The following is a 14,999-nucleotide window of genomic DNA, read 5'->3' as shown; positions in this document are numbered from 1 at the left end:
CAAATATGGTGCCAATTTAAAATCAAATTTTATTCTGTGGAAGTAAGTTAATTTCTTTAATTGAGTAACTTTATGCTGCAAATTATGAATGCATTCTTTCTGGGTTTTTTTTTTTTTTTCAGTTTCTTTAATTTTTGAATACATAAACTGAATTGTTGAATCGAGTTGATGTTTTTCAACTAACTAGTGCATGGGGCCACTCTCTGGGTGTGTTCCCCCCCGTATGTGAAAGCACTGTGATGGTAGCTATCTGTCGGAGTGTCTGATCAGTAGAAGCAGAACTTCGCTGCTCTCTTCTGGATTTAAGAGAGCAGAGGACATCTGCCCAGTTCTGCCCTGCAGCCGAGACTTGGGGAATTTACTAAGATGTTTTTGCAGAACTCAAGGTGGAAATTTTCAACAGGGTTTTGGTCCCATGATTCATAGTTTAGTTTAAATTTGGGAGAAAGAATGGGTTTGATGATGCTATCGAAGATTTTCAGTCACAGGTTAAACGGGTGAGTTGAATTTGAACAGTGGTTTTCTTATAGGCCTACTGTAAAAATCCCTGTGTGCCTTATACGTCAGATCTTTTTATCAGATCTTGCAGTATAGGCTGAGATGGTCAGACCCAAATAATTATAACAGGTGACATGACTAAGAATTGTTCCCCCAATCGTAAACTCAGCAAGACGAGGCTTTTTCTGAAAGATCATGATTTCAGATTATCAGTAAGGCCCAATCATTGCTGTACTTTTCCGGCTTTGGTGGTGCTCCTATTCATGAGGCGACAGCAGCAGAAAGTCATCGGCGTATACAGAAGACATTTGATTTCTCTGCCCTCGAGGGTCAGACCAGGACAAGAGAACTTATCTCTCCTTTATTTTTTCCTCAAGTTGTATCGAATAATATTTTTGGTGTTTTGAGTGGATCTTAATTAAGATTGTTAAATAAAGTAGCTTTAAAATTCAAAGATTATCTCTCTCTCTCATATATATATATATATATATATATATATATATGTGTGTGTGTGTGTGTGTGTGTGTGTGTGTAAATCCTTTTAATTATTAGCCATATAATATTTTTAGTCATTCACATTCTTTGCAGTGTTTCAAACAGTTAAAGTGAATGGTGACTGGTGACTGAGGCCATAAGTCACTAAAAACTCCTTTTGTGTTACACAGTGAAAGAGAGCCATGCATGTTTAGAACAGCATGAGGTGGTGAATAAATTAAAACTTGTATTTTAAGGCGAACTGTCACTTTAAGTCAGTCCCATTTTAAGGCCAGAACTGTGGAGACCCCGTAGCGATTCCACTACTCCCTATCAATGGTGCAATATCCTTGCGCTTCTCCATATAGTCCCATGCAAACTTCGACATAACAAAGATAAACACTGCAAAAAATGAATACGTATTTAGCTCGAATTACATCTCTTGTCGCAATCGATAAAACGTCAATCGCGTGTAGCTGCTTTAGCGTTTATATAGTTTTACTCTAAATGTGCAAAAAAAAGTTCCGGTTAGATAAAATCGCCAGAGATTCACATGTTCTTCCTTTCCGAGTGAATGCCGAAGTCGCGAACGGACCATGTCTAGCGGTTCTGCTGATTACAACAGGTAAAATCTTTATGGCATGTAACCTTCATTCACTTTATGTCAAATACTGTCCGTGAATGTGTATCTTGTTGAACTAGAGAGGCGTCGGGCAAATTATAGCGCCGGTGCATATATTTTTATATGGCGCTTTTGATATGAAGCAGGCCGCGCAGCTAACAAACGCCTGTTAGCTGCGTGTGCTTACATGTGTATTCTCACGTACACCGCACTCATGTGAGTCTATGACTAAATTGGCTATTTTAATACTATTTTTTTGTAAGTGTCTTTATTAAGGATCGAAACGATGACTGTTAACTAGGCTTCACGCCCACCCTGAAATCTAACTCGTGGCCTCCATGCTTGAGGCCTTGCGTTCACACCGCGTTCACTAACGTTACCTTTAAATATTGCGGTTATGTTTCATAAAGTCGTAGTTGTTGTTGTATTTTTAGCCATTTTTCTTATCGGGAGCTAAATAAATATATAAAATAATTATGGGTGGTAGAAACCGCTTTTAGCACATCAAACGTGACGAGGTGATTCTGCTGTAAATAAGTAGGACCAATTTTGGGCGGAGGCTTTAAGGTAGACCATGACTAAGTTATTTTCACTGAATACAGCCCAATATTCATTAAAGTGGTTATTTACCGCTTTGATTGTTAACGGTCGTCCACGTGGCATTCTTGGAATGTGTACTCGCTTGCACGCGCGTCTCCTGAAGGTTCGAGTTATGTAATACTATGTTTTAGAAACTTTTTGTACTAAAAGTTTAACGTACACTTTATTTATTTATTTATTTTTAGCTCACGAGATCGAGACCATGGGGGGCCTGAAGGAATGGAGCCTGATGGTGTCATCGAGGTTTGTATCCTAGTGAAGCCTGGAGGGGTGATTTAGTGTTTATGAATATCTGGGTTGTCCATGAAGGTTTTTTTGGTCAATCCATGCACTGCCTTTAAGGTGCTGTCACATTTTGAAATGTTTTGAAATGCTCACTTTTAAACCAAGCAACTTTGTTGGTAAGCATGGCAAATGATTGCACGGATTCCTGTAAAACCCACTGGATTTTGACTAGCAAGAATAAATGTGAGCACACCTTTATATGTCGGCATCTGAATTATGGTAGTTATAAGTGTCCTAGTTGGCAGTTGGACATGAGTGCATGAGTTGGGTGGGCGATATGACTGAAATCTTATATCTCGATATGAGTAATCTTATTTCTGGGTAACGATATATCACACTACTTATTTTTTTGCTTTAAGGTCTTTTTGATGTCAGACTTTTAATACCATATAAATTTCATAATTTGTCACGAGTGTCAATATCACAAACTAAGGGTGAATCCCATTTCTCTGTCTTACCCCTTCCCCTTAGTTTTGCGCGTTCACGTGAGAGTAAGGGCTATCCCATTTCTCGTTTTGATCGAGGGGTAGGGCTAAGGGGAAGGGGTAGATACCCCTTAAAACCAAGCATTTTCGCGAGCTTACTTGAAACCAAGGGGTACCCAGAACACACTGCGCAACCGGCAACAATCAAGTATTTTCGGCTTAAATAATTTATTTAAAAATTACGACAGTCTTGTTTTGTGCTCTAGACAGTCCTGTACATATATATTTGCAACCATGTTCTTAATTGAAACGTTTTTTAAAAATCACTAGTTTGCGACGCTAATGTTACATTGCTGATTTGCACAACAGTCCCGCAGACTAGCCTTGAATGGACTCCATGCATGTCTACAGTTTTAACAAGTTTGTAAAACGATCCAAAGTTTGTGATCAACACTTGTCGGCTCTGGTGACGTAGCAGCCAGCTAGCGACGGTGTATGATGACGTAACCGTAACCAAGTGGTGTCTCATTTCATAGGGGTATGTTTTCACCCCTAGCGCTTACCACTCGGTTTCGAGGGACAAGGGCTAGGGGTAAGACGTAGGGGAAGGGGTAAGACAGAGAAAAGGGATTCACCCTAATACTAGCTTCAATTTAAAGAAACAAAACTCAAGCTTACTGAAGTCAAGTAGTTAGTGATTTAAATAAGAAACTAATGCTGCAGTGTAATCAGTTGTTATTCCCCCACAACATCTATGTTGAGTTCTCTTGCCTTCACAACTATTTATGCATGTGTAAATAACCATTTGATGCATATTATATTACATGCTGAAAACAGCATTTATTTGACCTGATATTTCAGAATTGACCGCAAACTGTCCAGATAACATGGTGAATGTATACAACAGCATGGGTTATGATACTATGATTGTCATTTAATACATTTTATTCATTTTCAGAATCTGTTGGATATTCATTTAATATCTTTAGTGAATTTCAGTTAATAAGATTTTCCCCTGGAAAGAAGCAAAAATGAATGAGCCAGTTGCATAAACTCAGCCTTTCTTAAGACTCCTTCCTTCTGGTGTCCTATGATTCTTGTTCTTTCCGACTACAAACACTTGAATGCAGTGAATTCAGAAGTGGGAAGTAGGAAGTTTGAGAACATGTGAAGGCAGCAAAAGCCCTGTTTGTTGGTTGTGGCTAGAAGGGATACAGCTCCGATCGGAAACTAACAATGAAATGTAATTTTTATTAACGTCTAAACCTACCCCTTACAAGAACGCAAAAATAGTAACTGTTGTACAGTGTGAAAAATAAAAAACAAAAATGCTGTTTTGATGTGCGCGTGCCCAGTAGCTGCATGTGTATCCCTTCTAGCCTTAACCATGTTTGTTCCCATTTAAAACCTGACCAATTGACATGCCCCGATATAGAACAAAGGTGCTTATTGAAAATCCCGATTGTAACTACAATATTACAGTGTTTTTCATGTGTACTCATTGTTTGACGTGATTTTGAAGGCAGCATATTACCCCATCCCATTAGCTTACAGTAAGGATAGTGTCTGCCATTCATGAGCTGAGTGTATTAAGTGAGATCTTGTGCGCATTATTTTACAGAGCAACTGGAACGAGATTACGGACAATTTTGATGACATGAACCTGAAGGAAACTCTCCTTCGTGGAATTTATGCTTATGGTTTTGAGAAACCCTCGGCAATCCAGCAGAGAGCTATAATCCCTTGCATAAAAGGTACAAATATTTACCGTTTGCTTGAAATGCTTTTTCAGTATTGTGTATGCAGTTTGCCTACTGTATTTATTTGTAATCTATTAAACTCAAGTGTGAATCTCCGCTCATTTTAAACTGATAGCATGTGTTGCGCATTAGTGTGAATTGCTTTTATTTCTCCATAGGATATGATGTTATCGCTCAGGCCCAGTCAGGCACTGGTAAAACGGCCACATTTGCCATTTCCATCCTGCAGCAGTTGGAGATTGAGCAGAAAGAGACTCAGGCTCTGGTCCTGGCACCAACCCGAGAGCTCGCTCAGCAGGTATGCTGTACCTGAGGTCACCATAAACTTAGTGTCTCAGACCAAGGCGGCATATTCTGGCAGTAGCCCGATTCAAGGTACTCTTTTGCTGTTCTTCCTGCTACATCAGTCATTAAATGTGGATGTAATTTTAATTTGTGTAATTTTTTTTTGGCAGGAAGTAATTAGCTAGTGCTTCAGCCAGAATAATTTACTTGAGTATGTGCGTTTACTGTAAGTGGTTGGAAATTAGATTTTAGTTTATGGTTTGGTTGTTGGACTGCCAGGTGATTTCCATGCGTTGATTGTAGCCAAATGGAGCTGTGGACATAAGTGTGAAATGGGTTACTGTTTTTGGGACCGTCTTATTAGGGATGGGACAATACACCTACCTCCCGATTCGATACTATCACGATACTTGGGTGCCGATACGAGATGTATTGCGTTTTTTTATTATTTTAAGAATTTAGAATCTACAAGTATTGCGATTCGATGCTGCGATTTATTATTATTTTTTTTAACTCTAGAGTCTAGACCAGTGGTTCCCAAACTTTTTCTGCCGGGCCCCCCTTTTGCAGAATAAAAAAAATGAAGGACCCCCCCCACCCCCACACATACACATAAACACACCTCCAGGAGGATTTGTTTGAAACATTGTAATTCATTAATGGTAATTAACACGCATTCAGTGTGTGACAACTTACTGAAAAAAAAAATTTATAAAAAAATAAATAAGGAACTAGTCACTTTTAGAGTAGAAGCATTACAAGTAAAGCATGCATCTTCAACATGTATTTATAATTATTATTATTTTTAACTATGTAACAGTATTCATTGTTTTCAACAGATTTTCTCAAACTGCAGTTCAAAAATGAACATTTTTGAACTGCAGGATTTAGACTTATTCTTACTAGTCCCACAGTCTTTTCAGTGACTGAGGTGTGCTTGCTTTGTGCTGCAGATCCTCTCAAATCGGGGATGCAGCTGTGAGACTGCCACTCTTAGCTCATTTTCAATGTCCAGCTTTGATCTGTATTTTGTCTTGATTGAGGCAACCGCAGAAAACCCTATCTCACAGGATGTGGCAAAAGGAAGGAGTATTGCCAGGGCTCTCCTGCCCAGCAATGGGTAGTCCTTTTCCACTCCAGTCCAAAATGCAGCCAATGCCTTGGACTTAAACCAAAGCCTCGTTGTTGAATCAGAGGTGACATCAATGGCCGAAACCAAAACTGCTTTGTAATTATTTATTATTTTATTAAATAATAAGTCATTTTTGTAAGTCTTTTTAATTTAACTCAATTTTAATGATACTGAATTTAAAAATCACAAGCCAATAAAATAACCACGTTTATTGAAAGTAACACAATACAATTGGACAGAAAATATAGCCTATTAATATTAAATATCAATCAATGTATTATTTTTATTCAGTTCTATGAAACCGAATCGGATATAACTTTTTTTTATAGTCCTACAAAGCTATTATTATCAGAGCACGTGAGCAGAGCTTCGCGTCACGAGAGGGTGGCGTCATTTTACCAGCGTTGTGCAGTACAGCTGTACTACAGCATGCTATCACAATAGCGCTATTGCAAAAAGGAACAAGTATACATAGAAATTTTCTGTCGGCGCGTTATTTGAGCGGTCTTTGCTTTGCGCAGATTCATAGAGCGGAATATTCAGCGGAGTGTCACGACGGCAGTGATTAGAGAGAGAGAGAGAGTGCGCGCGCTGAATACTGCCGGGCGGCGCGGCAGATATTGTCGGCTCATTGGACCGTTTTTCTCTTTTGAAATTTCGGTGAGTCCCTATAAATATCGGCTGACTGTATGTACACTAGCCTTGCCGCGCCCCCCCTATCATAACTCCGGGTCGCGCCCCCCAGTTTGGGAACCACTGGTCTAGACCATGGGAAAAAGTTGAATGATACACTTAATATACAGACTGTTACAATTTAAAAAAAAAAAAAAAACACATCTTGGTCACTTTTGCGACTCAAATTTATTGTGATTTTTGTTTGCTTATTGAAGACTAGACAATGAAAAAGTTGATCATACCCTTAAAGGAGACTGTATATTATGAGTCATATTAACAAAAACAATGCATCACATCTTTCTGAACTTTCAATATTTAATGTACTTTGAACCATGAAACTTTCAAGTACCAAAACCATGAACTTGCACATTAATATAATAGTCAAATGTTCAACAAAATGAGTAGAAAAAAACTTTCTGAAATAAAATAAAGTGCTATGTTACTTTGCATACCGTTTAGTCATGTTTTCCTGGCAGGTGGGATTCAAAACGTGAAGGTGCAGAAAGAATTCTGGAAGAGTTTAATCCTCTGCCTCCATCATGGTTTGGCTTTCTTGCGCCGGGTTTAAATGTGCATGACGTCATGTAATGCGGCAGCTCCGCGCAGACGATCAGCGTATGACATCAAAGCACTGCGAGAGCTACAGAGAACAGACGCTCCGCATGCTTTCGAATCGCTCTCGTACTTTGATGTCATACGCTTATCGTCTGCGCGGAGCTGCTTCAAGTCGAACACATACATTTCGTCCTCTGTTGGAATTACAAGGCACTAACAACTTCCCACCACCTCTTAAGAAAAATAATTTAAATTGATTCTGAGGTAAACCAATTGACTTTTAAATTGTTTTAAAAAGAATTGCAATAGTTAGGTGAATCGTCTTTTTGTTTTTTTTCTCCCACCCCTACTTATGGAGATGACCTTTTCAACTGGTCATACCTGTCCAATATTTGGCTTTATTAATGCATCAAACATGAGTACCTGAAGAAATAAAGCATTCGTATTCTTTTCTCTCTCTGCTCTCTAGATTCAGAAGGTTATCCTTGCCTTGGGTGACTACATGGGCGCCTCTTGCCATGCCTGCATTGGAGGCACCAACGTGCGTAACGAAATGCAGAAACTCCAGGCGGAGGCTCCACACATCGTCGTTGGCACGCCAGGCCGTGTGTTTGACATGCTGAACAGGAGGTACCTGTGTAAGTAGTGAATGAAAATAAATTACACTAAAACAGGCATGCCTACGTGGGATGCAGTATGACATGATGGTATCATCTTTCGGGACTGACCTATTATGGAGAAATTTACAACTTAACTGATCATACATTTGACCACTGTTTTAACGGTTTAGTAAGGGTTTGAATCACTCTTAAGTTTTTATTTACTTTTTTTTTTACAGCTCCCAAATGGATCAAGATGTTTGTCCTTGATGAGGCTGATGAAATGCTGAGTCGTGGGTTCAAGGATCAAATCTATGAGATTTTCCAGAAGTTGAGCACAAACATACAAGTAAGTCAGTGTCTTGATACCAGACTCTCAATGGAGGTGTCTTCCGCTCAAAAGAACTGTGCTAAAATTGCAGATTCTAGGTTCTCCTGGTTTATGCAATAATGCTAGCAGAGTATCATGTGGAAGAAGAGCAATAGCCCTGCACCGGAAATGAAACTGAGTCGGACCTCTTTCTTAATGTCCAGTGGCTTATGTTTCAAGGTCCAGAGCAACAATACATTTTCAACTGGAGGAAGTGTTGAATACCATATTGAAAATCTGTGACTTTAAACTTTCAAAAAAAATAGTAAAACCAAGTTGTGCCACACTGGAGCCATTCGGTGCCGTTTCCGGGTCACTTGTCAAATTTGTGACTGTCAAATGTTCCCGCTTCCATTTGAAAATTATTTAATGAGAACCTTGTGCATCAAGTCATGCTGAAGAACACAAGCATCACATGCTACCCAGACTTTGTTCATACAGCTCAGGTGCTGCTGTCATTTAAAACAAGACGTGACAAATCAAGTACTTAGTTTATTTTCCTCATTATGCTGATAAAATTTTCCCTTTTACCAGTTATATTACATGCAGAATCCTTCACTAGTGTTTTCAGAATTGACCCAGAACTGAATGAATTGTTTTTGTTCATGCTCTAACAGTGTCGTTTGTTGCCAGGTTGTGCTGCTTTCGGCCACCATGCCTGCTGATGTGCTGGAGGTGACCACCAAGTTCATGCGTGAACCTGTTCGCATCCTGGTGAAAAAGGAGGAGCTGACTCTGGAGGGTATTAAGCAGTTTTACATCAATGTAGAACGTGAGGTGAGGAACCCCGGTTGTCCCTTTTTAATGTCTCATGTCCCTTCTTTTAAAAGCGCCATGCTAAAATCACCAGCTCAAGGCCTTCTGGTCTTGCTCTGGTGTTCATGCTAGTACTGGTTAATCCTAAAGAAGGAAGAGCAAAAGCACACAGTCAGAAATGAGTCTAGGGCGGACCTCTTTCTTAATGTCCAGTGTCCACTGTCTCGAGATTTTGTGCCATACATAATTATGAAATCAGGATGTTGATGTAGGATGACACCTTGTGGTGATTCTCCGCTAATGCTAACTTATAACTCTTCCTGTAGGAGTGGAAGTTGGACACGCTGTGTGACCTCTACGAGACCCTTACAATCACCCAGGCTGTTATCTTCTTGAACACTAGAAGAAAGGTTGACTGGCTGACTGAGAAGATGCATGCCAGAGATTTCACAGTGTCTGCTCTGGTAAGTTGATAAACACGTTAATGGATGAAACATGAAAAATGTATTGCTAGTTAATGGTAGGTCAGGGATTGATCTACGATCGACCGATTGCACATTATGATGTTTAATGCTGGATAAAGTATGAAATGATGGTCTACCATCTTTCGGGACTGACTTCTCATGGAGAGATTTGTTTCTAAACACAAACTGATCATACTTGTCCAGATTTTCTAAATCAGTGTGACGTTTGTGATGACTTGCATTGGTTAAAGCGGTCTCTGTTTTTCAGCATGGAGACATGGATCAGAAGGAGCGAGACATAATCATGAGAGAGTTCAGATCTGGCTCTAGCAGAGTGCTCATAACCACAGATTTACTGGTGAGTAGGGAATTTCTGAAAGGCTTGTTGCATTCCCCCAAGCACTGGGACAAATGGCCATAAAACTAAGTTATTTTAAGTTGTAAGAAGATTCAGTACGAAGTTGCTCCCTAAATGTTCATGAATTGTTTCTACTTGTATGGGAAAAATTGACAGATTTTGAATGAGATTTTACTTAAATTGTTTCTAGTCCTCTGAGAAAACTATTGTATACTAGTAATATCCATGTAAAAGTCAATAGTCTGTCCAGAATCGATCTCAAAGTTTTTATTCAGAGTCATTTTGAGTTGTGCATCTTTAGCATTACTGACCCTGATATCCCTGTATCCTCAGGCTCGTGGGATTGATGTGCAACAAGTTTCACTTGTCATCAACTATGACTTGCCAACAAATCGTGAGAACTATATCCATAGGTGAGAAACTTTCAGGTGTCGACACTGCATTTAACGATTCATATTTTAATGTTGATGATTTCGCTATAATTGTCATTTCTCAGGATTGGCCGTGGAGGTAGGTTTGGCAGAAAAGGTGTAGCCATTAACTTCGTTACTGAAGAAGACAAAAGGATTCTTCGAGACATTGAGACGTTTTACAACACAACTGTTGAGGAGATGCCCATGAATGTCGCCGACCTGATTTAAACTTTGGAGATTTTAATGCGGGGATAGCTGTCGAATGATCACTTCCATTTGCGCTTATTTTATTGGAAGAAAAAAAACCTACTCTCCTCAATGCTGGCTGCGGAGCCGACTTACGAATTCGATACGTGACGTTGACTCTCTGTGTGGACGGTTGTAGACTCCAACCCTATCAGTGTTTACTGGTGGTGGCGTTTACAAAACATGGGTTCTTTACATGTATTCTTTTTCAGGTATTTTTTCCCTAGTATGTTCAAAATGTACGTGTTAGATGTTCTTCATCGTTTAGTAATTTACTTGTGGACTAAAAGATACAAGTGCTGCATTAAGTCTGCCAATTATGTTATGCTAACATATGTGTGCAGTTTAACTTGGTTCACTTCATTTATTTAGTAATATAAAGGCACTTTTTAGTTTTGTGGAATGTATACTTTAAATGTATATTGTTTTATCAAGTACTTCTTTTTGTGAAGTCCTCTTCAAAGGTGGGTCTTAACACCTTAACTCGATGTTCCATGTAGTGTTTGGCCCATTTGACAATAAAGAGGATGATTATTCTGTCCACGAATTGTTGTTGTCCATTGTCTTTCGAATTAGTTTATTCCACACAGAGTATTTGCTTTTCTGTAAAATAACGATTTAAAGCAACGAATAGACGTAGAACCCATTTCAAATTTATTCTGTTCAGAGCTGGAAGAATTTTTGGTCCGAAGACTAATTTTATTCACTTTCTTTTACTGATTTTCTTCTCCTGCCTTTATCCAAATTTAACGCTTCTGGGAAGATTTACCACCAGAGATTTGTTCTAATTTTAGGGCAGGGATTTTTGGGTGATGGGACTTGGTTTACTGTCACCATGCTGCTCATTTCAAGGTCTGAGCTTTGAGGCATTTCCGGTAGTTTTCCCCCACTTTTGCAGCCTTGGGTTTTGTCTTCAGTGGGGTTAAGGGGCCCAGGAGTTATATTTTTGTAGCCCGAATCGGAGTCTGTTGCTAACAAGTGACTCTTCTGGCTGGACTTCCATCATGCACAATCAAACATCTACAAATGATTCAGATTACAGCGCAGTGGTGGAGGCAGAGAGTTGTTGGTGGGTGGGCCTGAATAATAATAAAAGAAAAGAGAGGAAAAAAAATGATAGACTGGTCCGAAACGCCTTCAAATTACAATCAGATCTCGCAAAACACTTCAGAAGGTGGTCTGCACGCATTCCAGAAGCAACCAGACAAGTGTAAATACATCTGGTTGTTGAACAAGATACTAATTTTAGCACAACAGCGCTACAGCAACACGCATCTGCACAGATATGATGGCTATCTGACCAGTATGAACGCACAAGTGCATGCATTTCACTGCTTCATTAGCGATGGCGCTCTTTACACTAATAAACCCTTTATTAAAATTATTTTTTTGAATTTTAGTCTAACAGTGTGCAATGACCAGGGGCGTAGCTAGAGGATTGGGGGCCCCCTGAAAAAATATTGATGTGGGCCCCCCCCCACACATATCATATACTGTACAATATACAAGCATGGAGGCCCACATATATCCTAATAGGTGTTTCTTACAAAATAACAAAACAGTTAGCAAATAAATGCATATAAAGGTTTTTTACTGAAGCTAATGCCTTTGCGCCTGAATAGCGAGCCAGACTACTACCATCTGACCAAGTTTCAGCTCTCTAACTCTTACGATTTGGGCTGCACGATCAGTTTTAGCGCGGAATAATAATAATAATAAATCCTAACAAATACAATGGTAACCTGATTTTCTTTTCCCCGACATTGTCAGTACATTAGGGTCGTTCTTGAACGATTCGTTCTTTTTGAACAAATCTTTAATGTGACTCGGGAAGAACGAGTCATCTCGGAGAGTGATTCGTTCAGTCACGCATGCGCAACATCCTATAGGTTCTGCACTGAATTAGTTCACCTGTTTTGAGTCTTCGGATTTGAGTCGTTCGTTCATCACGTGACAGCCCCATAAGCGTAACCTATGCAGTAACTGTAAGAGTAAATAATAATAATAATAACTATGCCCCGTTTGTAAGGAAGCTTGTAAATTAACTAATTTATGTGTCCAATGCTGTCACATCACTTGACAAAAGAACGAACGACTCGAAAGACTCGAGAGATGAACTAATCAATTCTCTTTCCGGCTCTGACTGCATAGGTTTAGCCATAGACGTAAATCCCGGGGGAGACGGGGGGACAGGACCCCCCCATCTGAGGGTTGTCCCCCCTAAAAATATCATTACAAGCCACTCTGTGTATTAAAAATAATATAATGGACATGTACTTAAAATAACTGTGTGAGTAATAAAACAAAATAAATGCAAAAAAAAAAACGTTTTAAATTCAGAAATATTTTGATTCCCCCCACCCTTTCCTCACAGTGGTTTGGTCCACTGCTTGCTTTCCTCTTTTACCGATACACACACACAAGTCCGGTCACTCCGGTGGGAGAGAGCAAGTTCCTCAGTAACAGTTAGTTATGTGTAAGTAACTTAGGCTGTCGAGGCTATTTTATTCTCTTTAAACATCGGGTGAAATGATTATTTATCTTTAATACAGATGATGCTGGATCATTAATAAATTAGTCATGACAAAACAATTATGATATCCCATGTTTTTTCTATGAGCGATTATAAGGTTAACAAGCTTAATACCGTAGCTTGTCACCCACTACAACTAACACGGCGATAAGCCTGTGTGTGAACTGATATTAGGCTAATATTGTAGACCTACCGATGTGTTGGGTTTTGCTCAATATGGGCTTAATGCGGTTGAATATCTAAAGAGACATACTCGGTTTCAGACAAAACCTAAAATACCATGGATGACGCAAAATAATAATTATAATATGGCCGTGTGGTGAACCATATGAACCAAACTCATATTTAAACACGGTCTCTATGCTGTGTACACAGCCAAGTACAATTTTGGCTGTATTATTTGTGTCCCCTTCAAAAATTGCTCTTGAGAAATTTTATGTTTATTGTCCCCACCTACCGTTAAATGAAATTTACGCCCTGGGTTTAGCTTATGAGGCTGTCACGTGATGAACGAACGACTCAAACCTGAAGACTTGTCAGATAAGAGGTGAGCTAATAATAGACAGACCCAGGTAAACAATGAATGAATCTTTTATGTTTCTTATAGCATTAGTTTTGTATTGCGTAGTGTGATCAACGTTTGCATAAGTAGTAGATGTGTTAGGAAGTAGCATGTAACATTTTAATTATATTTTGCTAAAATGAACGAAATGACTCGAAAAAGATTAGTTCATTTTGCTGAATGAGACTCAAAGGTCGAGTCAGTAAAATGATCCGAACTTCCCATCACTAATGTACATCGCTAACTTCATCTGACATCTCAACTCTGATTGGTCGTCTTGTTCACGATCTGGATTTATTTAACCAAATTGCATGCTTTTTTGTGGTTTTCATAATATCTCAGTTATACAACTAATAAAATATTAGAATTATTCACAGAACATGGGCCTATATAGTATAATTCCTGGATTTTGTGGGGCCCCCTGGGCGGTGGGGAATTGTCACTACCTTTCACCCCACTAGCTACGGCCCTGGCAATGACCTTCAGTGTGCAAGTCTAGAAAGCCCGCAAAGAGGGATCCCTTTATAAGAAGCTGCCACTCCAGTTCATTGCGATCTCACAAAGTTATATTATACTCTATATGAATCTCTCTACACTGCACATTTGCTCTTATTTACACCGTGTCTATTCTTTGTTTGTTATAATGAGAAGATTCGCGAGCGTGCTATTATTTTGCAGTTTGTACATTCCAGAAAATCCCTTGCTCACAAATATTTGAATGCAAATACTGCACAACCATACCACGGCGGACCAGACTAAAAACTACCCATATAGGCCTAACCTTACCTTTAATGACCGATGGCTGTTCTAAACAAGTTAAGTCGTCTTTGAATCGAATATGGTAATAATTTCGTCGTAATCCAAATGTTCTGTTAGTATAGATGGCTGTTTTATTATAAACATTCAGTGGAGCTGCTAGTTAGAATCCGGACAGCACTATCGGCGCGAAGAACGTAACCGCAAGGTAACAGAAGATTAACTAATTAGCAATGTTATTATTATTATAGGCTAGTTTTAATGAAACACAACAAACAGAAATCACATTTAAAGTAATTAATTAAAAAACATAAACGCTGGCTACCGGTTGCATCTCGCATCAAGTTCAAGACATTGATGCTTGCATATAGAACAGGCTCAGCACCCGCATACTTCCACTCACTATTACGATCTACATCCCCTCCAGAGTCGTGGTACCATCACAGAGAGGCTCAAAATCACTCTCCAGAACATTCTTGGCTGGTGGAATGATCTTCCCACCCCTATCCGGAATGCTGGATCCCTGTCAACCTTCAAGCAACATCTGAAAACTCATCTCTTTCGACACTGCTTGACTTCATCCTAAATTAAATCATTTGAACAATGCCTGAGAATTGGTTTTACGAGCACT

The 14,999-nt window shown here is 39.3% G+C and overlaps 1 protein-coding gene and 4 non-coding genes across 5 annotated transcripts; all 5 read left to right on the top strand.

The window, feature by feature from the left end:
* The first annotated feature begins 1,454 nt into the window (after positions 1-1,454).
* Positions 1,455-11,058, top strand: eif4a2 (eukaryotic translation initiation factor 4A, isoform 2). The gene is made up of 11 exons (XM_058750874.1): positions 1,455-1,597; positions 2,380-2,437; positions 4,526-4,658; positions 4,823-4,962; positions 7,781-7,949; positions 8,150-8,259; positions 8,914-9,057; positions 9,363-9,500; positions 9,769-9,858; positions 10,192-10,271; positions 10,355-11,058. Exons 1-11 carry the CDS (start codon positions 1,569-1,571, stop codon positions 10,497-10,499), a joined length of 1,236 nt encoding a protein of 411 aa, XP_058606857.1. The 5' UTR covers positions 1,455-1,568; the 3' UTR covers positions 10,500-11,058.
* Positions 8,006-8,075, top strand: LOC131533423 (small nucleolar RNA SNORD2). The gene has a single exon (XR_009269104.1). It is a non-coding gene; the product is annotated as a small nucleolar RNA SNORD2 (small nucleolar RNA).
* On the top strand, positions 8,299-8,476 carry LOC131533494 (small nucleolar RNA SNORA81). Its single transcript, XR_009269132.1, has one exon. It is a non-coding gene; the product is annotated as a small nucleolar RNA SNORA81 (small nucleolar RNA).
* Positions 9,096-9,281, top strand: LOC131533502 (small nucleolar RNA SNORA81). Its single transcript, XR_009269137.1, has one exon. It is a non-coding gene; the product is annotated as a small nucleolar RNA SNORA81 (small nucleolar RNA).
* LOC131533425 (small nucleolar RNA SNORD2) lies at positions 9,619-9,696 on the top strand. Its single transcript, XR_009269105.1, has one exon. It is a non-coding gene; the product is annotated as a small nucleolar RNA SNORD2 (small nucleolar RNA).
* Positions 11,059-14,999: the final 3,941 nt, after the last annotated feature.

The sequence above is a fragment of the Onychostoma macrolepis genome, chromosome 02 (assembly GCF_012432095.1).
Source record: "Onychostoma macrolepis isolate SWU-2019 chromosome 02, ASM1243209v1, whole genome shotgun sequence".
Classification (NCBI taxonomy): domain Eukaryota; kingdom Metazoa; phylum Chordata; class Actinopteri; order Cypriniformes; family Cyprinidae; genus Onychostoma; species Onychostoma macrolepis.
This window is presented reverse-complemented; position numbering and strand designations above follow the sequence as displayed.